The 25,705-nt window shown below is 33.2% G+C and overlaps 2 protein-coding genes across 4 annotated transcripts; both read left to right on the forward strand.

Moving 5' to 3' along the window:
- The first annotated feature begins 1,635 nt into the window (after positions 1–1,635).
- Positions 1,636–7,318, forward strand: LOC105170784 (glucomannan 4-beta-mannosyltransferase 2). 3 transcript variants are annotated; one of them, XM_088885155.1, is made up of 9 exons: positions 1,639–2,209; positions 2,310–2,408; positions 3,356–3,608; positions 4,959–5,060; positions 5,723–5,859; positions 5,990–6,103; positions 6,215–6,417; positions 6,507–6,710; positions 6,824–7,318. In XM_088885155.1, exons 1-9 carry the CDS (start codon positions 1,856–1,858, stop codon positions 6,969–6,971), a joined length of 1,614 nt encoding a protein of 537 aa, XP_088741281.1. In that variant the 5' UTR covers positions 1,639–1,855; the 3' UTR covers positions 6,972–7,318. The 3 variants fall into 3 exon arrangements, with proteins under 3 accessions (XP_088741282.1, XP_088741281.1, XP_011089998.2); XM_011091696.3 differs by having other exon boundaries at positions 1,640–2,209; positions 4,950–5,060; XM_088885156.1 differs by lacking the exon at positions 6,824–7,318 and having other exon boundaries at positions 1,636–2,209; positions 4,950–5,060; positions 6,497–6,643.
- An 11,782-nt stretch (positions 7,319–19,100) lies between these two features.
- On the forward strand, positions 19,101–24,964 carry LOC105170785 (glucomannan 4-beta-mannosyltransferase 2). Its single transcript, XM_011091697.3, has 9 exons — positions 19,101–19,705; positions 19,812–19,910; positions 20,566–20,818; positions 22,873–22,983; positions 23,060–23,196; positions 23,289–23,402; positions 23,501–23,700; positions 23,792–23,995; positions 24,277–24,964. Exons 1-9 carry the CDS (start codon positions 19,376–19,378, stop codon positions 24,437–24,439), a joined length of 1,611 nt encoding a protein of 536 aa, XP_011089999.1. The 5' UTR covers positions 19,101–19,375; the 3' UTR covers positions 24,440–24,964.
- The last annotated feature ends 741 nt before the right edge of the window (positions 24,965–25,705 follow it).

Here is a 25,705-nt window from a genome sequence, read left to right on the forward strand (position 1 = left end):
AGTTGACCAAATCCAAGTCAATGGACATCATTCCACTAAAGCCTGATTTGTGCTTATAGATTTTTAATCAAGTGCTTCATGGCTTCAAACATGCAATCATAAAGATCGGAAATCACGAACAAGTTTGAGATCACGAGTTTGAGTTTCATTAGATGTGTAAGTATTTGTCTCATTTTATATGAATTTTATTGACGTATTGATTGAATTAATAATTGTTTAGTTGTTCGATTTATTAAAATATTAATGTAATTATATAATTATTTTTTTTTTAAAAAAAAATCCAACGAAAACGATAACCTCTTGCACCTAATAAATATACGTACATTCTTTATCATTAAGGATGTATTCCAATTGATAAATTTAAAATTATGGATTTCAAATCTCTAAAAATAAATCTTTTATTGATTTGTTTGGCTAATTCTAAAAATGAAGAATTTCAGATCCGAACCGTTCTAATTTTGAACTAAAATTTATTTAAATATTGATGATTTTTAATTTTTTTTGATATAGAGTCGTCTAAAATATATTTTTTTAAATTCTTCAAATTTATCGAATTAATAGAAGCTAAAAGAGACTTTTTGGCCAGAAAAAGAAAATGAGAGCTGAAGATTGGAGACTGACACTTAGATTGACCAAAATAATTATTTTATTACATATGATTTGTAAGTGTAACATCAATAACACAAAGTAAATTTTATACATAAATGTAATACAAATTTTATACTAGCTAGAGATGATCACATTGCAGTTTTGGTTTTTCTAAAACTACTTTCCAATTTAATTATCATTGTGAATATTATAAAATAGTTAAATTGTGACTTTCAAAATCAATATCAAAGTACGATTTTAAGCGATTTTCAACAGTTTTTATATTTATAACAAAAAAATAAAATATTGAAACTAACAAAAAATAAGAATATATATAATTACAAACTTTATCATTGACAAAAAGTAGTAGAATATCAAAATAATAAAAAATATAACCAATTTCAGAATAATTCAAATTAAGTACACAATAGTTCAAGAAAAGATACAACTAAACATTCTTTACAAAATATTGAACGCCAAATTCCAACTAAAAGGCTTAAAATTGTATAGAACTCAAATGGATTTTGCAATGGGGATATTTAATACTACACGGACTTTGGGCTTTTATAATTTAAATGCAAAATTCTTCTAAATAATTAATTAATTTTATCAAATTATTTTATATACAATTTAAAAAATTGATTATATACTTATAGTTTTGTTCAATTTTTTACGGTTTCTTTTACCTCTAAATAAAAATTGAGTGCAATGCAGTTTTATTTTAAATTTAAAATTATGATTTGAAAGATAAATCATACAAAATAGTTTTTGAGCGATTTTAATTTTTTTTTTATGTCCCAACACATCGATGAGGCGTGTGTATACTTTAATTTTTTAATTGACCAAAGTTTGATTAATAAATAATATGGGTATGGATAATCTATAATTTGAAATTTTTTCGTGGTTTGATTGAATCAAGTTAATATTAAAATAAATATATTATATTTGTCTTATAATTAATTATTTTTAAAAAATAAATATATTATACTTACGTGATTGGTTGAAATTACCGAGTGATTGGTTGAAATTACCGAATGGAATTTGGACTAAAATTTCCATTCTCTGTTTCATAACAATCCCACCAATAATTCTCTCTCCTGCATTATATCGCAATGCAAAACAACAGAGAACAGAGTGCAGAAAAACTGAGAGGATCTCCAACTTTCTGCGCAGCCCTCACTCCCTTCAGAATTCCCACCCACATTTCGTTGTTCTCTAGTTCAGTTTCTTCGCTTCTGATCTACCCAGGGACAACAAGAAAACGAAGATGCAACCGATCAATTCTGTCTTTAAGGAAGCAATGGCCGGAATTTCGAAGAAGGCTCTAGCAGCGGAGTGGCTGCTGGGAACGCCGGGGGCGGAGATCGGACGTCTCTGGCGGATCCTAAGAGCGTCGTTTATAGTTCCATTACTGAGGATTTCTCTCTATGTTTGCTTGGTCATGTCGACCATGTTGCTCATCGAGTGGCTCTACATTGGAGGAGTTGTTTTGTACGTGAAGATATTTGGTAGAAAGCCTGAGAGAAGGTACAAGTGGGAGGCGGTGGAGGATGGTTCGGAGATGGGTAGCGCGGCCTTTCCGATGATCCTTGTTCAAATACCCTTGTGCAATGAGAAGGAGGTGAGTGCTTTATTTGAGTTTACACACAAACGCACACGCATGGGGTGCCTGCGAGGAAAAGAAAGGAGAAAATGAAGATGAGTGTTGGTTGTGTGTGTAGGTTTACAAGCTTTCGATTGGTGCGGCGTGTAGTCTCTCATGGCCTGCCGATAGGCTGCTAATTCAAGTGGTGGATGGTTCGACAGACATTCTCATCAAGGTATTATTATTGACTATAAGTAGAAATCTTCATAGTATTTTCTTTTGATTGCACTATTTTTCAAACAAGAGTCCAAAAGTCCTTGGATGCTGCCCACGTGATCCCTATTTAGAAACAAAAAAGCTAGATCTAATTAATGGAGGTGTTTAAGTGGGCTTAATTATAAGTTGTTTTAAAATATTTAATATTGTGTTTTAATGAATGAGTTTATAAGATCTAGAAATAGAATACTAGGAATATATGAAATCCTTTATAAAACATTAAGAAGTTTCCAATTTATTTTTAAAGTTTTAACAAATTCGTTCAATCACAATTTTATAATATTGCAAAATGCAAATTTGCTGTTACTAATATTTTGACGTTCTATAATTTTATTTTATAAGAATACTTAAAAATTTTATTTTTAAAATAAAATGTCAAAACATCTTATAAAATATGATTTTATAAAATATTTTAAATGAGTCTAACAAGACACTCTCTAAATTTTATTTTGACTATTTGAATTATAAAAATTTAACTAGCAGAACGGTGATTATGTCAGACTCATTCAGAAATCACTCAACTTGATGTCATAATCTCGTCAAAACACTAAAATGAGTTGAATCAAACATTATAGGGCCAGTACACTAGACCTCAACTTATACGTAAATTATTGGGAAAATTTATTGAAGTCCACAACTTAAAATTGTTCCATTTTTTGGTTATTACTTTTGGAATTAAATTATACCCATCAGGAACTAAGTCTTAGCACACAAAACTCCCAAGATCATGATCTGGCATTATTATTTTGCCTTTAATTTTATCATTATTAAACCTGCATAGGATATTGTTGAGAAAGATTTGTCCTTGATTTTGTTAATGAGAAACCCACATTAATGTTGTCGTGGTTGAGAAAGATTTATCTTCGGTTTTTGTCATTAACATACCCGCTATAATTAACGTTGTAGGATATGGTTGAGAAAGAATGCATGAAGTGGGCGAACCAAGGCATAAACATCATACACCAAATTAGAGAGACAAGAGGAGGCTACAAAGCTGGAGCTCTTAAAGAAGGCTTGAATTACAACTACGTTAAAGAATGCGAGTATGTCGCCATCTTCGACGCCGATTTCCAGCCGGAACCCGACTTTCTCCGCCGAGCACTCCCTTTTCTCATTCACAACCAGGATATAGCTCTTGTGCAAGCTCGGTGGAGGTTTGGTAATCGACCCTCTCTCTCCTTACCATGTTTCATTAAGCTTGTTTTCCTGTTTAAAAAAGTTCAAAATTTGTTCTCTTTTGAAAATCTGCAACTGATATTAAAAGAAAATGAGATATAGGTGTGTTATGGTCGTTGTTACAAGAAAAATGGAATTTTAGTAAAATATTAATCAATGGCTGTGAAAGTATCAAATTTATGGATTTAAATGCAGCTTACATTACAAATGGTCATCTTGTTTAATGTATGACATATTTTGCATGCACATACGGACATTTTATGTTGATGCAAACATGTTACACGATGTTGCTAGATGATAGGTACAAGATGTACTCAGAAGTTTATGCATGTATAGAGTGGTTTGATATTCAAAATAATAGGAATTTACAGGAATTAAGCTATTGTTAACCAAGTTGTTGTCAGGGAAATACTGATCATGAGCATGTATTAGAAATTACTAACTAGTGAAACTCGCAATTATAAGTAGTGGTTAGGACCGCCATCTACGATGTTTTAATTCTTTGAAATACTTTTTGGCAAAGCAATATTGTTGTCTTGATTAACTATTATTAATACTCTAGATAATTTTTAGTGATTAATTGTTTTAGTTAATTCTTGAAGTAATTTATCCAGTTAATTTATTTCTAATGCCTAATATTATTTTTCATAATGTGTTTGTGATAAATAACATATTTGCATCCACCTAGGGCATTTGATGTTCACTTAAGCATGTTTGTAGTGTTGCTAAATGAGGTATACTCAATAGAACTTACATATGTAGGAATTATGTGCAATCAAGTTGGTAAATATGTATGCGCTACCATAAAATTATTATTTAAAGAAATTTTGTATGCAGAGACTACTTGCCAATTTCGCTAATATGTGCAGCAAAACTACAACACTGCTGCATTTGGTCCTTGATTTTGCTTCAAATCATTGTTTCTTTTTCTTTTTTTCTTTTTTTTTTTTTTGAAAAAGGATCTATGGATAAAATTTCAAAATCCATAATTAGATTCAATTTTAATTTGATCTGAGCATATAATATATTGTTGGAAAGCTAAAGTTGCAGTATCACCATGCATTCACATCTTTTACACTCAAATTCATATAATGAAGCATGCAAATTGAATATGGTAGGTCATGTAACAACATAAACCATTCTTCCCTAAGAAATTGGCATATCATATTCTGTGATAATATTCCTGGTGATTTTTATACTAGTAGTTCGATCGAGCATTTGCTGTTGTATCGAAAGTTATAGCTGATGATACTGTTTCAACTGTGATTTTTTACTGGGAAGTTTTCTATGTTCTTGAAACATGAAGTATCCTATAATTTTTCAGTGAATGCAGATGAATGCTTATTGACAAGACTCGAAGAAATGTCTCTGGATTATCATTTCACTGCTGAGCAAGAAGTTGGATCAACTGTTCATGCCTTCTTCGGCTTCAATGGTACGTTTAATATATATGCCAAAGTGATTAATCAAGTCCTAAATTTTTCCACAGCTGGAATGAAGCAGACAATGAGCAGCAAGCATAGATTTGCTGGAGAATTAGCGTACATCAATTAGACATGAAATGACCATCAGTTACTGCATTCCTTTTGTATATTTGAGCATAAAAAAGGTACATTTTCAAGTTTCTGGATGCTAACTAAAGTGTTGGTCTGACAACAATTGTGTCAGGGAAGGCCCCAATTGCAAGCTTGGCACTCCAATTGTTATACACTTAAAAAGTTTGAATTGTAACGTTGCTAACTATTATAACTTTTAGAACAACTATAATACTAGAAGTAGTACCAGAGTTTAAGGTCTCAAGATCAAATCCAATGAAGAACAATTGATAACGAGGGGATTGTCGGCATATGTAAGAGTTAATTGCACTGGTACGAATAATTGCCATGCTTTCTTGGCGAGGGCACAGTAGAACATGGCAATGAGGGTGTTCACTTTGAATTGATCCAATAACAAGATGAAATTGTATCCAAGTTTATCATATATCATGTTGGATGTGCTATTTCAGTTAATCTAACTACTAGGTATGAGTTTATCTTGTCCCCTTCACCATTTTAGCATTAACTATCAGAACCAATAAAAAAACTAACACCATCTCAGGAAGTGCTGGAATATGGAGAATTGCTGCGATAAATGAGGCTGGAGGGTGGGATGACAGAACCACAGCAGAAGACATGGATCTTGCAGTTCGCGCTGCGCTCAAGGGCTGGAAACTTGTTTACCTAGGAGACCTTGAAGTACGTCTTATCATGTAATAGCACTGCACTTAGTTTGATTATTTCTTGGGCGTTACCACTCAGTAACTTTTCATGAACTCTTCCAGTGCATGAAAATGTTGAATGAAGCTGATAATAATGTTTCCAATAGGTGAAAAGTGAACTTCCCAGTACTCTGAAAGCCTTCCGTTTGCAGCAGCACCGTTGGTCTTGTGGCCCAAACAATTTAGTCGGCAAAATCATGATGGATGTTATCAAGAGCAAGGTTTGTTTAACAATAAATCTAAATTGTTAGTGGGGATAAATTTGAGAACTTCCACAGCATTGCATTAAACAAGAGCTGAGTAAAATTCTTGTTTATTTGTACTTCTGGCAGAAAGTCTCGCTTTGGAAGAAGGTTTACATGATCTACAATTTCTTCTTTGTCCGGAAGATCGTTGGCCATACGTGTATATTCTTCTCTTACTGTTTGGTTCTACCATTGACAATTCTGATACCTGAGGTCAATGTTCCAAAAGGGGGAGCTGTTTTCATCCCTTGCATCATTGCTGCCATAAACTCGATTTTGGCGACTCCAAGGTCTATTTTTCATTATTATAACTACTCGCCGCTTCACTTTCTGTTGCTAATTGTAAATTTTAAACTGACTAGAATTCAGAAAATTTTAGGTCCCTCCATTTCGTTTTCTTTTGGATCCTTTTTGAGAGTGTCATGTCTTTGCACCTGACAAAAGCTATATTTACGGGTCTACTGGGGACAAAGAGTGCTAATGAATGGATAGTCACTGAAAAACTCGGAGATTCTACAAAGAACAAAACCAACAACGAACCGGTTGCACCAAAGGAACCAAGATCTGGGGTTCTCAGAGACAGGTATGTTCTCTTCTCCTTTCTGTTCTTTGTTGAGCAATGCTATAGTTTTGAGGTCAAAGGGAACTCTCCTGCAATTTCAGTTATAATAAACATAAATTAATGCAATTTGTCAGAATACTACTACCGGAGCTGGGATTTGCAATGTTTCTTTTCTTCAGTGGAGGATATGGCTTCCTCTACAGAAATGACTACTATTTCGTGTACCTTTTCCTTCAAGGCATCACCTTTACGATTGTGGGATTTGGCTTGATCGGAAAATAGTCCCAAGAGGTCAGCAGCAGCAGCAGCAGCAGCAGAAGAAGAAAAACTCCTCACATAAATTCTTTGCTTCCCCACAGAAAGGATTGAAGCTATAACACAAATTGATGCTCAAACTGCTAACATAGTCCAGGTTTTCTTCAGTAACAGCAATATCCAGTTTACTAGATTGTTCTGTATTGATTTGAAACCTTCTGGAGGGATAACACAAGAAAATATGATCATTAGCACTTTCTAGATCTTGTACAATAATTGTTTAGTTTTGTGACATTACCGGTAATTCAATCATTCATTGTACAAGAACGAAAATCATCTTGTTAGAAACCAGATTATTGCATTCTTTTGTAAAATGGGGTTCTTGATGATTGATGGTTGTTTTTGTTAATGGGGTCGAGAGAGACGACAGTTTTTCCTATTATTGGATGAGACACATATATTGCCATCAAACTGTTTCAAGAATCTCATAGTCATAAGAGTTCCTTTTACTGATTGTGTACCTTTCAGTGTTCAACCGAGAGTAAAACCAATTACATATCTAAGCAAGGCGACATAGAATGCCCGGAGAATTTCTAGAGTTGTTCTTGTTAAGTCTCGTAACATTCACATATAGATGATGATGGTGATCATCGCAAGTCTGAAGCCCTGATTTTGTGCAATAATTTTGGTTGTCACTCAGCATTGAAAGCAACAGGAAGTGTAGCTCAGTGGTATTGAAGGGTAAAATGATCTTCTATTACGTATTCGTATAATACATTAATGTCACACAGATGCGTGTATTGTATGCTATTTTCATTTTTAATTATATTTTATAACAAAAAAAAAGCACGTGTTCATTACTTATTAGTATAGTATTAATGTGTAATATGAAAGTGTGATAAAAGATTCCACCAGTATCGAAGATTAGGGGGCTAATAATCAATTGTTCCATTTAATATTGGGAGGACAATGCTTGTTCCATTTATTGTTGTGAGTGGATACATCAATTCTGCTGCAAGATATCAACATGGACAGAGATTTGCTGAAAATGGCTACTTTTTTATTTGATTTTCAGAATTTTCTATATGTAGGGAGTATGGTATTCCCTTTTGCAATAGACCGCTTCCAATTTTATCGTTATGTTGCATATGACTAGACCAGTTATGTTGCTGCACATCTCATTACAATGGACAACATCTCTCTCCTCGATGACTTTTTTATCAAATTACTCGAGCTCGATTAGAATTTTAATTTTTATCAAATGAGATATATTTTCAAAAATCATTTTGTTATGCTTAATCAATTGAACTCAAAAGCTTTTCTAATGTGATATTGACAAATATTTATGGATCTAGTGGAATTTCGTACTTGTTTATAGATTTTCAATCTTAACCACTAAATTAAAATTTCATTAGTTAATTCCAAAATTTCTGACTGATATAAATTAATATTTTTTTATGCCTGTCAATATGATATTTTTTTAAAAATTCTTTTTGATATTATGATTCAACATGATTAAAAATACCTAAATTAAAATCCAAAATATCCGAGATAACGGAAACGAGACGCGAATTCAACTAAGTGGAGATTTTTCTTGCACATAAAAGCCAACAAATAAAACATGCTCCCACCATCACAAAAACTGTGCTTCTCAATTTTTGCGTAGAAAGTACACCCATTTTTATGAACATGTTTACCAGAACAAAATCATCGACAGTGCTAACATGTTTCTCTTTCTGATGATCAGAAACATGGGAAATTTCATGATGTACTTTCATTCATGATATACTTTTTCTTACATTATTACTAGTTAGACAAGTGTCAAAAAATGGTTGTAACTAGAGAAAAGTTTTTAATCAAATTAAATTTGATTTAATCCAATCAATTACATAATAAATATATAACCATTCGTCTTAAATTATACACTAATTACATAATAAATATAATAATAATAATAATATAATTTATTCAAATTTAATAAGATGTGATATGATCTTAAACTATATACTAATTGGGAGAATGAAAGTATGAGCTGAGCTTCATTAGTACAAACCTTGACTTATTCATACCCAAATATTCTCCTTAAAAATGGGCCCATTAATCTATCTTTGCCGACAGTTTATATTATTATTATTGTTATTATTATTATTACTACTCTGATTTTATAATAATAAAAAAAGGAAGAAGGAAGAAGTTAGAGAAAGGAAATGGCCCACCTCTGACATGTGGGCTGCTCTCTGCAATTTGCTTCCATCTTCCCATGCTCTCAATTATTATCTTTTAGTAACCATATAGAAAGGAAATATCAAAACAATAATTTTGTATTTCCAGGGCAAACATCAGAATACATATTATTCATTCTAGTATTTATATATATGTAGGTACCTATACAATTCTGTTTTTATTTATTTTATCATTTCTCTCATTTGCATTAATAGTAGTTGTGCATGCATTTAAAGTATTCCCCCACAACACCATACATATGTATAATCATATGCAATTTGGCATGCGCAATACCACCTCACACTAATCATAGTTGCAACAAAAATAAATAATTATACTTATACATTCATGTATAATTTATTTATGCAAATCATTTATTTATTTTTGCATAGTTATACCGACAGCCGAAAAATAAAAACAATTTATGTAATGTTGTTGATGTTTTTGATGATGTATGTATTAATTTTAAAAAATAAGAATAATTTATGTAAATGGTATGGAAGGAGAGGGTATAGATGTTATTAGGCTTAGAAAAGAATGTAGTCTCTCCAACTCCCAAATCATAGGTGAAGTTGTTGAGTCTTGGATTTGGTAAAACTCACCCTCTTCTCCTTCCTACAAATATAAGTTTTTTAGGGTTTTTGTGGCCAAAACAAATCATCGATGCCATGTGAATATTTTCTCAAAAAAATTGAAAGAGGCCAATAACAAACAAATTCCATGATATGCCTTTTTCTTCTATATATATATATATTTTTTTTTTCTTTATTTTTTTTGGGGGGGGAGGGGGATTAATGATTATTGTTATTTTTGTCGTAAATAATAATTACAAAAATGCATGTGCGAGGCATATGGGAGTGGTACTCTTCTGCATATCTCAACATGCATATATGCTACATGTCCTCACGTGACCTAATCCCCGTATGCATCCTCTCCTCATAATTCACATACATATATACCTTTCATCCAAATCCAAATCTATTCAACTTTGTGTGTGTGTGTGTCTCTCTCTCTACATATATATATAGATATAGATGCATCCAAGATTATTATTCATGACTTAAATTAAATAACTTGTTTATCATTGGTAGATTAATTGTTAAATCTTATATATTTTCTTGCATTTGAAATAAATAATGAATAATATCATAACTCACATTCTTATTTTCTTGGTTGAGTAGAATGATGATTTAAAAGTCATCTAAGCTTAAAACTATATCTCACTACTCGATACTTGATTAAATTCAATTTCTTAAACTTAGCAAATTATATTTAAATAAATTTTTTTGTTTGATGCATTCAAGTTTGTCTCGAGCCTGACTTTAATTATGCTAACAAAATAAACTTAAAAATAACAAAATACAAGACATCGGTTCATTTTCAATCCAAATATTAAACCTCATTTGAGCTTGATGACAACAATAATCATACCAAATTCAAATGTAATTTCAAATTCGATATTACTTGGAATAAATTTAAACAATGATGTGTGATTGACTCGACTCGAACTTGTGAGTTCAATCCTCCCATTTTATGAGGGTTGTGCCTGTGCTCCTGCTACCAGTTTTCTTTTTAATAATTTATCTTATTATATATATATATATATGTATTGGTCCTGCTAATTTTAATAATTTTTAGGACAATTGATAAATAGAGCGATCGAGTTGTCCAAAATAAAGAATAATAATCAAGAAGATGTAACGACGACGTTTGTAGGTGACCAACTACGGGCGCACGATGACTCCAACGAGTTTGTAGGTCAATATCAAGTAGGCAACATTTTGCCTCATTTATCTGCTCAAACTTTCTACTTATTTTAGTTGAAGGGGGTGTTTCCGGTCATTTTTCTTTTTTATTTTTTATAAGAATAAGTTCAAAAAAATTATAAGTTAAGTTATAGTGAAAGTTAGAGTGTTTTAAAATAAGAGTAAAAACTAAAAAAAAAAGATCAAGTTGGGATGTTTTGAGAATTATTTTAGTATTTATAAGAAAACGATTGTCTCGTCGTGGAAAAATTTTAGTTCGAATCTGATGGAGATAAAAAAATTAATCAAAGGCCTACTCAAAAGGAAGGTCAAATTATTTCCATAAAAAAAGATGAGAGATGAAGACCATAAGATTTGAATTGTTTTGTATTTACTAGATTAACTCTTGCAAATACGTTGTACCTACAAATTAGTGGTACGTAAGGGGGTAGAATTGATTTTACCACCCCCCCCCTCGTATTTATTGCTAGCCTAGTATAAATACTCCTAATTTCATTGTAAAAAGTGATTTTGGCAAAGGAAGGAATTGAAGAGAAAAAGACTAATTTCTAGCTTGTGCAAGAATTTGGAGTATTTAGATCTCAAACTTCATTTTTTCCCATCAGAGTCGGATTTAAAGATGATAATGATGCGTGTTTGACACAAAACAGAGTAGGTCCGAAATCGAATTAAAAAAAGAGCTCGGGTACTAAAATACTATTTATGAAAATCCCTAAAAAGTTACAAGTTAGATTTCACATTCTTGCTCAGTTACATACACTACGTACTGAAGTCCTTTTCCTGGAAATTTAAATGGAGCCCATGAAATCAGCAACAATCACGAAAATCATTATCCAATGTTATAAATTAAGGTTAAGTAAGAAGGCACCGACGGTTTACCTACACTTTTAACATGATGTAAGGTACAGTATTATAATCTACTGGTAAGTATAGAATTAGAGTGGTGTTAATTAGTTAGGTAATTAATTAGGTTGATCAAGTCAAATTGGATATGATATGTAGTGTGATTAGTTGAAAATTATTTGGACAATTATATATAGTTTAAATGATATGTTTAAGATTGAGAAGTGTGTTAGTGTTTCACTGTCAGTTAATTTGAATAGAGAGATGGAGGAAATTAAGGGGTTGTCCGACTTTGTACTTCAAACTCGAAAACGACATTCCACTGTCCTGGATTACCATACCATGTCCATGTCTCCTTACACTAACCACCTTATTAATTATATGTCAACATTTTTTTTTCTTTCTATTTATTTATTTTGTTTTGGTTAGTTGGGAAATGGGAAGACACAATGTCTTTCATATTGTTAATTAATTATTGTCGGTCTGAATTTTTTGACAAATAATTAAGAAAAGATTGAAATACCCTTCACGGAGTTGAGATTCTTTATATATATATATATAGAAGTTATTAAATATTACATCATACAATACATTAAAATACTCAAGATCCTATTTAATAAATTGATGATTTCATTAAAGAAAAAAACAATAAAAGACAATATAAACTGTAACTACTATGTAAATAAGCAGACTTTTGACATACACCATTGAGGCCAAGGCTACATTGGAGGTGATCTTACCAACGTTGTGCCAAGACCTACTCTTGATATATCTATGATTTTCAGATAAATTTTAAATTTTTATATTTAATTTAGGGTTTTTACAATCTACTCTCGATACAATCCAAAATTCTGATATTATATGAAAATTCACCACAAACAATTGATCATTTTTGTATTTATGGTTCATATAAAATTGTATAATTGGTGATAACCTATAAATAATCGCGCTCCATAGAACATGTATAACTTTTACTATCCCAATATTCTTATAACCTTTACATATCTTTCTCTACTACTTACCTAAGTATCGAAAAGCTATAACTGGGCTTTCTCAATATGGTTCTGGCAATGGTCTGTTTTGTAAACTACAAAACTAAGACATTCAAGACATAATTTGCTCATTGCAGTTAGCATTCACCTAAATTCGCTCTAAATTAAAGACCTTAACCCAAAAAAGGCTACAACAGCCATAAATTCTCTAACTTCACTGCAGAATAGAACTCATAATCAATGTATTTCTAACAAACCATATTAATAAGACCACGGAATTTAAAGTTTGTATGAATTTGGACAAGAATATATGATATGGTAGGTAGGTTGCTTGAAGTATTGTGTTAATGTCCGGAAACGTGGACAATATTAGCAGATAATTGTAATATAAAGGACCGACGCAACGGACTTTTAAAAGGCAACAGCAAATCTCGCAAGTTTCTGCGCTGCTTTCATCTTTACTTTTGACTAAAGAAAAGGATAAAAGAGTTGATAGGCTACAAATTAATTTCAAAAGAAAACAAAAGCTACCCCTTTTCATTTTTCTTTTTCTTTTTTCCTTCTTGATTTTGATTTTAGTGATTTGTTTTATAGTATTTGCACTTCGTTAGTGCTCACTTTCTCATTAATTCTTTAATTAATATTATATTTAAAGCCTACATTTTATATTTTATATATATATATATATCAATATAAATCTTATTTGGGCTTCCAGAAATTATGTGGAGTGTGATTCTAGAGATACTTGTTAGAAAAATTAAACGGAAGATATTAAAATTTATGTAGTTTTAAAGGATACTCTTATGCACACCATTGCTGAAATTATGTTTAGTAATTTAAATTTTCACGTTACGAGTTCGAACCTCAATAAAAATGTGAAACTCATTATTTTATGTGAGTGTATTATAAGATGTTCGGGAGTTGATTCATAATGTTTGACTAGGTAAAAATTTGATTTAAATTACTGTTAATGTTGGAAGTTGTCATAGGGGTTTTAACATCTATCAATTTTTCGCCTACTGTGCAACCTGATTTTGCACACAATCAGTCAGCCTTTCTCTCAAATCTCACAAGCACTCATGTTGGTATAATTTGGAATTAGATTTAGCAAGCACACACACATGCACATATTAGCAGCAAAAGTAACCGTTGCACAATAATTTACAGAAATTAACCCAAGTTGCATTAAGCACCAAGCAAGAATACAAGTTAGATTGTGCGTATTTATTGGCCTGTCGAAAGAAACACTACTTGATTCATGATTGTTGTACTATATCTTTTTCTATTTATGAAAATTATATTTACCGAAAAAAAAGCAAGAATACAAGGAACTCGTCAGGCCTGCAACACACAACTCATTGTACAGCTATATGACAAAATAATACAAAAAAAAGTGAACGAACCAACTAAGCATCAGGTCAATGCCAAGTGGACGACTGTTGTCATAGCAGTGGACATGCCAACCGCCTTCCACAACTCCAGTTATGTTTTCCCAAAATCATTTGGAACTGTTCAGCAAACGCTTATCTCAGCTGCTGAGTGAAACTACCAACGTCGATTAGCCCTACACTCATTTGCTGCGCGTAACGCCCTAAGCCGTCTGCTGGGTCTACCGCATACAGGGTTTACCTGTGCCCTCAACATCCCATCATTCGCACGTTGTGTGCTGCTTGAGCGAGCGGCATCAAGCATACTTCACACAACCATCATGCCTGTGTGCGTAGCACCCCATAAAAGTACACATTGAGCATTGCCTGCGCGCACAATCTATCATCTGCCGGCAATCGTCTGCACAAAAGCCACACGATATGCACGACAGGCTGTTTACGCCACAACCAAGCCCACTAACCAACTTGCAGATACGTGTTGTTTGCTTGTCTGACTGCTATCATTGGTCCTGCATCATGTCGACACTATTAGACACACTGATACGCATGCCTACCACGCTATCGCCTAATGTCACACAAATCTAGCACATTAGGAATAGGGTACTTAATTTTTTGCAGTAACCTTATTCAACACTGGGTAATCCACATACATTCTCATTGACCCATCATGTTCTTTTTGGAACAAAACCAGGGAAGCATATGAAACCTTGGACGGCTGGATCAGCTCTGTCCCCACAACTTATCTAATTGCTTCCTCAACTCAGCTAACTCTGTAGGACACATACGATAAGGAGCTTGTGTTGACAGTCATACACCAAGCTACAATTCAATGCTGTGATCAATAGCCCATCATGTAAGTAATTTATTAGGCAGTTCGGAAGGGAGCACATCCCCCAACTCCTCCAACATCTCAGGTACTTCATCTGGATCCTTTTGAACCATATTTGGCTTAATCTCGATGAATGCAACAAGGTAAGTCTCCTCATCATATCTTACACCATTCTCAGTTGTATAGCCGACAACAAGCTATTTTTCTTTTCTTTTGGCTTAACGGAATCCTACAAATAAATACCCTCAACAAAAAAAGGGAAACCAACATCAGCAATAAATAACCTACTCAAGTCGATAGTATCATTGCTTTAGCCAATAGCAGGAAATTCATCAAGTATCACGTCAAAGTCATCCAAGGGGACAACCATCAAGTTGCACTTCCCTTGCTAAGTGCCAACTTCAATTCCACACTAGCAACACCTTGTATTAACATTGCCTCAAAATTCATAGCCTTGATGCGGCTGGAATGTTATGTAAGAGACAATCCCAGCTTCTAAACACGAATCAACCACAAAGTTGTGAGCGTCTCCGGTATCAATCGTTGCTATGATTTTTTTACAGTTCACCTGCACTAGAACATATATATACATCAATCCTTTCTACTTCGAGTGCTTCTCTTGCATTGTACTAAACTACTACAAAGGGTTGACTCGAGATATTTTCACCCTTATCATAATCATTTGCCTTAGCGTTCAGTTTCCACGTTGATATTTGCAATCGATGAGCTATGTAATGTTGGATCGAATTTCATATTTCAATAGTTAATCTTTTGTAGCTTAAAATTTAAATTACTACATTTTCTCTAATGTGTTCGGAAAATTAAATTCAAATTACGAACTTTTTGTTTATCCAAACACAATAACTAAAATTTAAAAAAGTACAAAATAAAAATTTGGCAAACGCGATTAATTTCTTAAAAATCCATTACATTAATGAGTATAATTTTGCTAAAACGAATTCTTGTAAATTATTTTTTAAAATTTTGGCACAAGCTCATTTTAAATCTTTTAGCTCATCGAAATACTCAAAGAATCTTTCCAACCATTTCTAAGTCTTCGTCAATGAAAAATATTCAACTTTTAGAAGTATCTTTTGGCCACCACCCATTACTAAAAACCATTTACTCTCAAATTTAATTTTACTAAAATATAAAATTACTTATTGCAGAAATTATTGTAGATTAATTTAAATTGTTAATTCCCTTCCAATATGAAAAGTAGGAAAATTAGTATATAATTCCGGAAATATATATCTTGATTTGCATAAATTACGCCCAAATTTGCGTTTTCTTTTATGATAAGATTATTTTCAATTAAAACGCATCACGACAAATAATATTTTATTTTTGGTTGGGGTTTAGGAAAATATGGTCCAAAATGGCAACTTATACTGAGGTGATGCCACATAACTTGACCCGGACTGACAGGTTAGGTTTCGGGCTGAATTTGATGGGAACCGGATCCGATATAATTAATACATTAATGCTCAAACAGAGTAAATTAATTAGGGATAATTATATTTACACTTTCTGATTTATGGACTGTCCCTGTCTTTTGCATAATTATAGAAACTACCTCTGACAGTAACAAAATATGAATAATTTGTGTAATGACCCTAACATTTTAAGTGGTGTATTTGTAATTTTTCAAAAAAGTAAGGGGTGGTTTGTTTAAATGATATTGATATTTGGTGGGTGTATGTATAATTATCTAAAAGATAGGAGTGATTTGTGTAAACAAACCATAGGTCAAAAGGTGTAAATATAATTTTTTCAATTAATTAAAAATCATGTTTGTGGAAAACTAAAATACACCTAGATATGGTAGATAATTCTTAAAATAAAAATCGTATTTTAGTTTTAAATTTTCTTTAAGTAAATCTTAAAATTACATCACAATCTTAATCACTTATAAATTAACTATCAATATCAAATATCGACAACTAATTAAGAATTATATTAAGATGGACACATAATTACTATTATTCAAGTGGAACAATACATACTGTTGGTTAAGTTTGAGTCCATCAAACTTTAGTCTTGGAATATCAATTTTGACTATTAAATTGGGCCTCGTTGGAATTTCGCAACTAAATTTTAATTAGTGGAATGAGATTAATAGCTAGTATTTGTCTATCATAATGTCTTTTACCAATAAATATTTAGATTTGACATATATTTACTAATTAGTATTGGATTCCATCTTCTTACTAAAAAGATTAAAATAAAAGTTGAAGGGCCCCAAACACATGATTTTTTCTTCGATTCGTTCTGTCTTTTTATCGCATACAAGAAAAACTTGGGAGTAACACTCACTACCACATAGGTAAAATTGATGGTTCCTAATTGTATTTGTCGGTATGTTTGTTACACGTATTGAATAGGGCACAGCCTTCTGGATTTTCTCCATTTCATGTGCTGCTGTCTTCTCTGTTTTTTTTTTCTTTTTTGTTTTTCTCCAACTTTTCTTTGCTGTTCTTCACATGAATCTTGCACCACATCAACTTCTCTTCATCACCTCTACTTGAAAAAGGGTTTTTCAGATAATTCATTTGATGTTTATTCACCTTACATGTGTTTGGCCCATAATGTCATTAATTGTTATGGACTAGTCATAAAGATCCAACGTTGTTGTACCTAATACGTTGATTTAAATTTTTTATCAAAATATTTGATAGAATTAAGTGTATCTCGTAAACAATATTCATCTACGAATAGTGTTTTATGGATCTACTACATAGTATAGAGGTATCAAATCTGTATTTGTCTTGCAATCGAATTAGATTAAGTAGGCTTTACAGAATACACGTTTATGAAAATACTACTAACGTGTTGTAGTACTAGAATGGGATAGAAAATCTTGCGTCTATTTTATCGGTAGAATCCGAATTTGTCTGAAATGATTTTAGGGGTATTAGTTTATGCTAGGTGGGATAGGCCATAGTAACGCTATTGCTCTAGTACAAGGACCAAGGACAAGGTGATGGTACAAATTGAAGTACAATCCTCCTGAATAAGACTGTGGAGTGTGACCTAGATCTCCCGGAAAGAAAAGGAAGAAAAGAATAATAGGAGGTGGAAATGGAAGGGGTTCTTCACAAGGAAAACTGCAGATCTCCAGGATCAATGGAATCATTCATGATACAAAATAAAATTGAAAAACTTAGAACACGCCAAAAACAACTCCAGCGGCTCCAGCTTACCTGTTCATTCCAATCATCAAGCTTCTGTCAGGGAAAATACCACACTCTTCAGTCACTGTCACTCTGTCTATAATTATTCTTCCCGATTCCCACTCCGTTCGCCGGAATTTTGTTGGCTTTCCGGTTAGTTTCTAAAGTAATATGATTTTAACATTGTCATAATGTAATTTTTAATATATGAATTGTGACTATTGAGAATTATTTTAATAGTGCGATATAGTGACAATTATATATATATATATATATATATATTGTTTGTCGTTATTATGTATATTTCATATCTATAATCACAACTTTCTACCAAAGTTTATATTATTAATTATACGACTTTTACATAATATTTATAAAATATTATAATAAATTGTAAAATTCCAATACCTTAATGCATAAGGATAAACAATAATATTAATATTATCACTTAATCTTTTTTTTCTCTTGTACTAAAAACTGGACTTATCATTGCAAAAGATTTTTACGTGTAGTCACTTAATGCACTTCAATGGTATTTATAACAATATCGTTTGTAAATTTAATAATTCAAATTGTATATGTCCAATCAAATTTACAAGAAAATATTCCCTAAAACTTATTTTTTTCAGATAAATTCGCTACTTCCAAAAAATAATTAATTGTGAAATATTTAATTAATTTTCTCAAATTCATAAAGAAAAAATGAAAAAGGTAATGAAGCGTTGAAAGAGGCAAGATTTTTTTACCAATATAACCTTTAAAGCCCACCAGTTTCCACTTTACCGGTCATCATATCTTTCTTTTTTTTTTTCTTTTTTTTCCCTCTGTAATAATTAATTACTAATTATCAGTCCTAAAAAAGGATAAAAATTATTACAGCGACGGCCAACACAGAAGCTCCATATCAGACCACATATTGACTATAAAACCTCTCTTACATCTCTCCCTCACTCACTCCTCAGTTCCCTCCCCATAACTCTCTCTCTCTCTCTTGCCCACAATGCCGCAATACTCCTCTGCTTATCTTCAACTCTGATGCAGTAGCAAGAAAGCTAGAAGTATTGTTCTTGGCTGAAACCGTAAGCAGAGAGAGCAGAGAGTGGAGTGCAGAAACAGGGATCTTTAGCCTAAACCCTGCACAATTTCAAGCGCGCATTCCTCTCTGAGGAGGGCAGAAAGGGAGACGGAGAAGCAGCAGATCTGTTGAGCAGAACGAAATGGCGGAAGTTTCAGGGAAGAGTTTCTTGCCGGAGTCGCTGCCGGGGTACACGGCGGACATCGCGGGGCAGCTTGGTCTTCTGTGGGAGCTGATCAGAGTGCCGCTGATTGCGCCGCTGCTGAGGGTGTGCGTGTACATTTGTCTGGCGATGTCGATAATGGTGTTCATGGAGCGGCTGTACATGGGAGTTGTGATTGTTCTGGTGAAGCTGTTCTGGAAGAAGCCGGAGAAGAGGTACAAATGGGAGCCCATGAAGGACGACTTGGAGATGGGGAGCGCCGCGTTTCCGATGGTCCTTGTTCAGATCCCCATGTTCAATGAGAAAGAGGTTTGTGAAATTTTAACACACACACACACACATGGGTATGTGTGATAAAAATGGCTGACAATATAAGTTGTCCTTTTTTTTTTTTTAAATGATGTTTTGGGGACAGGTTTACAAGATCTCCATTGGTGCAGCGTGTAATCTGTCATGGCCTGCTGATAGGCTTGTGATTCAAGTACTGGATGATTCCACTGACCTCGTCATTAAGGTAACATATTTAAGACAATTTAGATGTTGTCCATCTGAATGAATTTGTACCCGGATGGGCTATGAGCTCTGTGCGCTTTTGAGTTGATACATTTATATGTCATCATATATGATTTGAGGGTTGATAGTTGGTGTAAGTACAGATTCAGTGAGACCAATGTCTTATAATTCATTTCATTTCATTACGGTAAGAACCAAGAATCAGTTAATTATTACATGGGTATAGGGGAATTACTATATGTTCTCTTTGGTTGAGGCCTCTGTTTCTGGGTTTTACCAAGAACATTTTTACCTTGGGTTCTGCTACATACACCAATGATTTCAATCGGATGAACTGGGTTTTGTTTTGTCCCTTTACCATTGGGGTGTTTTCTTGCACTAATCTCAAAAACCAGCACATTTTTACTGAATTTTATGCTTGCGAACCCAATCTGTTGTAATAATTACCATAGATCGTCAAAGCCTTGTTTGTTTATTATATTCCTACAAGTGGCACTTTTCTATTAATGTTACCTTTTCAGGACATCTACACCTAATGATTTCCCCAAACCGACACTATCATTATTGGTGGTTTTCCCTCCTTAAATTTCTCGATTTGGGTCTTAATTATTGGATTAATGCTTGTCTTTAATTAATTGTGTCTATTAATGTTTTAGGACATGGTCGAGAAGGAGTGCATAAGGTGGGCAAGCAAAGGCATTAACATTAGATACCAAATCAGAGAGACAAGAGGCGGATACAAAGCCGGAGCGCTTAAAGAAGGCTTGAAACACGATTACGTTAAAGAGTGCGAATATGTTGTCATATTCGATGCGGATTTTCGACCCGAACCCGATTTCCTCCGACGGGCTGTCCCGTTTCTCATTCACAACCGGGATATTGCTCTCGTTCAAGCTCGTTGGAGGTTTGGTGAGTCCTCTAAATAATTATCATATATTATGCAATTTGAATTCTCTATTTTAATTTCATATCTCATATTTATTGATTCTAAAATAATAAATTTAATTAAAATAATTAATACTGGTGTTGGGAATGTTGAATTAAAGTTTTTATTTAATAGGAAAGAAATTAATGCAAAATAGAGTAGTTGGTGTGAGGATTAATAGGCAGCGGCAGAAGCAATAATTTGTCTATCAAATTATAATATTTGGATTATATTAAAATTTTTAAGTCTTGAGTAATGTTTTATTTTCTTCACATGCAAAAGTGTCGGTGGTGTTGCTATACTTACCACCACTATTACTATACAGTTGTGGGGTGGTTGGTGGGGACGAGGGTGTCAACCAATCGCATTTCTACGTGTATTCTATTAAATAAATTATAATTTAAGTTAATAATATTTTTATTGATGCGGAAATTAAAATAAAATGGAAGGTTTTATTTCTTTTCTCTTTTTCAATTTTTCTCTTTATTCCCCATTTTCTTGTTGCTTCTGGGAAAGATTTGTTGCATGCTTGGAGGGGGCAAGTGGGCCCCAGCAAGGGGCGGACAGTCCTTTGTATTGGACCAAAGAAAACGCAAATATTACTATTTGCTCCTCTTTCTTTGTCTTAATTATCCTTTTTTGACTCGGTCTGAGTTGGGTTAAGTTTAACAACCACCACTTATATTATTATAATATTAGTGGAAGGACCCCAATAAATCCAAATATTACCATCCCACACCCTCCCTCTTAATCTTAATTGTCTTGGTTGGGATAGAGTTTTAAGTTTAAGTACGTAGCAGCATTATGGAAATAGATAAGTTGTAGCTGAGCGACTACCCCATACGTATTTTATAATCTTGCCTTGTCAATTGTTTCTCCACATTCATAGTTATACTATATGTAGACATGCCCCTATGGATATGTAGTTATCACCATAACATTCTCGTACAATCATGGGAACTTTCTATTTTAGTTAATTTTCATATATATTCTTGTAATTTGATTATATATATATATATATATGTGCTGATATCACACATTTAAATTTTACCTTCGACTATTAAAAGAATAGCAAAAAGTATAGTAATAGCGAATAAAGACCGTTATGTATATAAAAAGTTATGTCGTAATATATATATATATATATGAAATAAAAATATATATTAATTCATAATAAATAGTTCAAATGTTAAACTCTAATAATTCAACCACATAATATTTTTGGTCGAATGACGAAATTGTCCTGGGGTTTTTATCTCTTTACCCCCCCGGATTAAACGGCAAGGAAGCGCTAGATATGCGGGGCAGGTTTGTCCTTTTCTTCCCTGCCGACAAGCAGCAACAGTAGAACTTGGGAGATTATTGGATTTATGTTACGTATTACGTAAGCATGGGATAAATAATAAAATAAAGAAGAAAATGGTGAGGTGCAGGGGCAGAGTTGTCATTTGACAACAACCCCTCCATGTGCATGTCAGAGGCGTCAGTCCCTAATGGTGGAGCCGCACTGCCTCATTGGCTGTTTCACCCAAACAGTGTCAGTGTTTGTATGGTTACACCGACAGTTAAAAGACCCCCCCCCAACCCCAAAAAGAAAATAAAAATAAAATAAAAAGGAGGGGTAATTCCAGGTTGTGATTGGTGACGTGGCAAAACTAATTTAATATTGATGTCACGTGGTGTCAGAGAAGTAACAGTAACAGCTCCATTTTCCTACTCTTGGTATGGTCCTAATCCAACGTTCTTGTCTTTCTTTGCTTTCCTTCCGTTCCTAATTTCGGCATTAACCTCGCTCACAACCCTACATATTATTTTTATTTTTAATTAATTATATCTATCTACTTCAATTTGAGATATCAACTACTGTAAATGAATATTTTTATTTTTAATAATTATTGTTTGAGTATTTTAATAACAATTATTAATTATTAAATGTTATTTGAAAAAATAAAACAAATATTTGGTTCAAAGAATTATTTTCTCAAGTTATTATATCTTTTGTTTTGTGGGGTTGAAAAAAAGATTTGGTGAATTGCAGTGAATGCAGATGAGTGCTTGCTGACAAGAATGCAGGAAATGTCATTAGACTATCATTTTACAGTTGAGCAAGAAGTGGGATCAGCCACTCATGCCTTCTTTGGCTTCAACGGTAATAATTCTTTCTTATGTCTTTGATTATTGTTATTTAATCTGAATAATTGCTGACAAAACAAAAACTCTTACAGGAACTGGCGGGATATGGAGAATTGCTGCAATAAACGAGGCTGGAGGGTGGAAAGACAGAACTACAGTTGAAGACATGGATCTTGCTGTTCGTGCCGGTCTAAAGGGCTGGAAATTTGTCTACCTAGGAGACCTCCAGGTGCATTTCAAGATTACTCTGTTTTACAATTTAGCGTTTTGAGTGAGCTTATTACATGACAAGTGAAAGGTGACTAATGTTTTTGTCGACAGGTGAAAAGTGAACTACCTAGTACTTTCAAAGCCTTCCGGTTCCAGCAGCACAGGTGGTCTTGCGGTCCGGCCAATCTGTTCAGGAAGATGGTGATGGATATTGCGACGAACAAGGTCTTGTCTCTTTATTTTTGATAAACGAACCAATATTGGGAAAGTACAATGTAATGTCATCGTACTAGGAATTGATCGTATGTTTTGTGATACTGCAGAAAGTTTCACTCTACAAGAAGTTTTATGTGATCTACAGCTTCTTCTTTGTCCGGAAGCTCATAGCCCACATGTTCACTTTCTTCTTCTACTGCGTGGTGCTTCCGTTGTCGATTCTTGTCCCAGAAGTAGATGTCCCGAAATGGGGAGCTATTTACATTCCTTGCATTATAACCACACTCAACTCAGTCGGGACTCCTAGGTACAATTTACAGGAAATTCTTGTCCAGACCAGATTTAAGTCCTATGTTTTCGTCATATCTGTTTACATTATAATGAAATGGTATCTTCAGATCCTTCCATCTGCTGTTTTATTGGGTACTTTTCGAGAATGTCATGTCGTTCCACCGGACCAAGGCCACGTTCATTGGTCTGCTGGAGGCCAAGAGAGTTAACGAGTGGGTTGTCACTGAAAAGCTTGGAGATACCCTCAAGAACAAGTCCCATAGTAAATCTGCTGCACCGAGGAGATCCCTGTCCAAGTTTCTTGGAGACAGGTAAAGTTTCCTGTCTGAATTCTTTCTCGTATGTTGCAAATGAAGATCATCATTCATCAGTACTGAGATTTTAAATCATCGGTAGTATGAAAAACTCATAGCTCTTTCGTATTTTAGGACAAATTCATTACTTAATGATCACAGGCTTCTCTAACATAACATCTAGGGGGTAATCTTAATTATCTGTAGTCAAGGATTTTTTTGCAGTAGGAATATGATGAGTTATTACAGTAATTCTCACAAAAGACTGTTGTAACTAAACCTAATATTGGGTTCACCAGAATACAACTACAAGAGCTGGGATTCGCTTTATTCCTCTTCATCTGCGGATGCTACGACTTCCTCTACGGAAAGAACAACTACTTCATATACCTATTTCTTCAAGTCATCACATTCACAATCGCGGGATTTGGCTACATTGGCACGATAGTCCCGAGCTCTTAACAGAAGCAGCAACGTGACTCATCATCCATCTACATTTATATATATATATGCATTGGCAGAGACCATTCCACAAGCTTTCCTCATTTGTAGTATACACAAAATTAGTATGTACACAAGATTGTCTGTTTGGTTGATCCCACTTCAGTATCTCTTACAAGAAAAGGAAACACAAAAAAAGATTCATGTGGTAGAACAGAAATCCTAAAGTCTTCAATTTGTCTGAAAATCCCCTGCTGTCTGCCAGCAGAAAGTGCATGCTGCGAAGATCAGCATGTTATACAGTCAAGAACAAAGGTTGAAGAAGCTGAAACATCATCAAAATTTAGAGATGTAATTTTTTTTTTCTTTTCTAAATTATATATAGTGGGTTTTTCTAGTTGTGTGACATTATTGTATTTTATTTTTTTAAGGTTGTTTTTCTTTTTTTAAATTTTGTTAAGATTGAGGAGGAAATAAAGTGATGGCCACACAGAACAGCTTGTACTTTGTCTTTTATTTGTGCAAGTTTTCAACTTTGGAGTCTCATCTTCCTTTGATCATAAGTTGTAAGGGAGATTGATTTATCCAAATATAACCATGTTTAGGAAGAAGAGTGGTTATATAAGTTTCCTGTTCAAATTCCAAAATCTTACATTGCAGTGCACGACACCCCTTTTCAATAATACTAAAGCATAAACAAAAAGATACATATTAACGTTTTGATCAGGTAGTATTAATTGATTAAAACAAATTGATGATACCGAAATCTTGTCAAAATACCAACTTTTTTTTTCATTGAACGATGATTTTTTTTTTAATAAAATCAAGAAAAAAAGGACATAATATTTGTGGATTTGACTATAATGACAAAAGTCAAGATATGGTAAAAATGCTGTACGGTACTGAAGTTGGAGCAGTTGTAGGGAGAGTGAATCATTGTGATTCTTAAACTTTTGTGCTTTCTTGTGGAATTATATGTTGATAGAATCATACAATTTGATGCTTTTCGTGTCTCATTAAAACTTGTCAGCTCTTTCCTGCACTTTGATATGTACCATACTCCCAGCCCAAATGATGCCCAAATCCTCATCATTAATTAATTAAAACTAAATCAAATTATTACTTTTAAAGTTAGGTCTAATTAATCCAAATACATGCCCTTTGAAAAATACAACTCCTACTATTGTAATAATAATAACATTCACTACTTATAATTTTACAAAAAACATTAAATATTATGTCACTAGATCTGACGTCGGATAATTAAAACAAAACCAATTGATAGGA

Source organism: Sesamum indicum, linkage group LG9, assembly GCF_026168435.1.
Source record: "Sesamum indicum cultivar Baizhima isolate 11 linkage group LG9, ASM2616843v1, whole genome shotgun sequence".
Lineage (NCBI taxonomy): Eukaryota > Viridiplantae > Streptophyta > Magnoliopsida > Lamiales > Pedaliaceae > Sesamum > Sesamum indicum.

Bases quoted from the DNA above. Each gene is read 5' to 3' on its own strand.
- LOC105170784 (XM_011091696.3), top strand. From the start codon at position 1,856: ATGCAACCGATCAATTCTGTCTTTAAGGAAGCAATGGCCGGAATTTCG. The intron at 6,418-6,506 runs GTCTATTTTTCA...AGAAAATTTTAG, and splicing joins TCGATTTTGGCGACTCCAAG to GTCCCTCCATTTCGTTTTCT. The intron at 6,711-6,823 runs GTATGTTCTCTT...GCAATTTGTCAG, and splicing joins TCTGGGGTTCTCAGAGACAG to AATACTACTACCGGAGCTGG.
- LOC105170785 (XM_011091697.3), top strand. From the start codon at position 19,376: ATGGCGGAAGTTTCAGGGAAGAGTTTCTTGCCGGAGTCGCTGCCGGGG. The intron at 19,706-19,811 runs GTTTGTGAAATT...TTTTGGGGACAG, and splicing joins CCATGTTCAATGAGAAAGAG to GTTTACAAGATCTCCATTGG. The intron at 23,701-23,791 runs GTACAATTTACA...TGGTATCTTCAG, and splicing joins AACTCAGTCGGGACTCCTAG to ATCCTTCCATCTGCTGTTTT.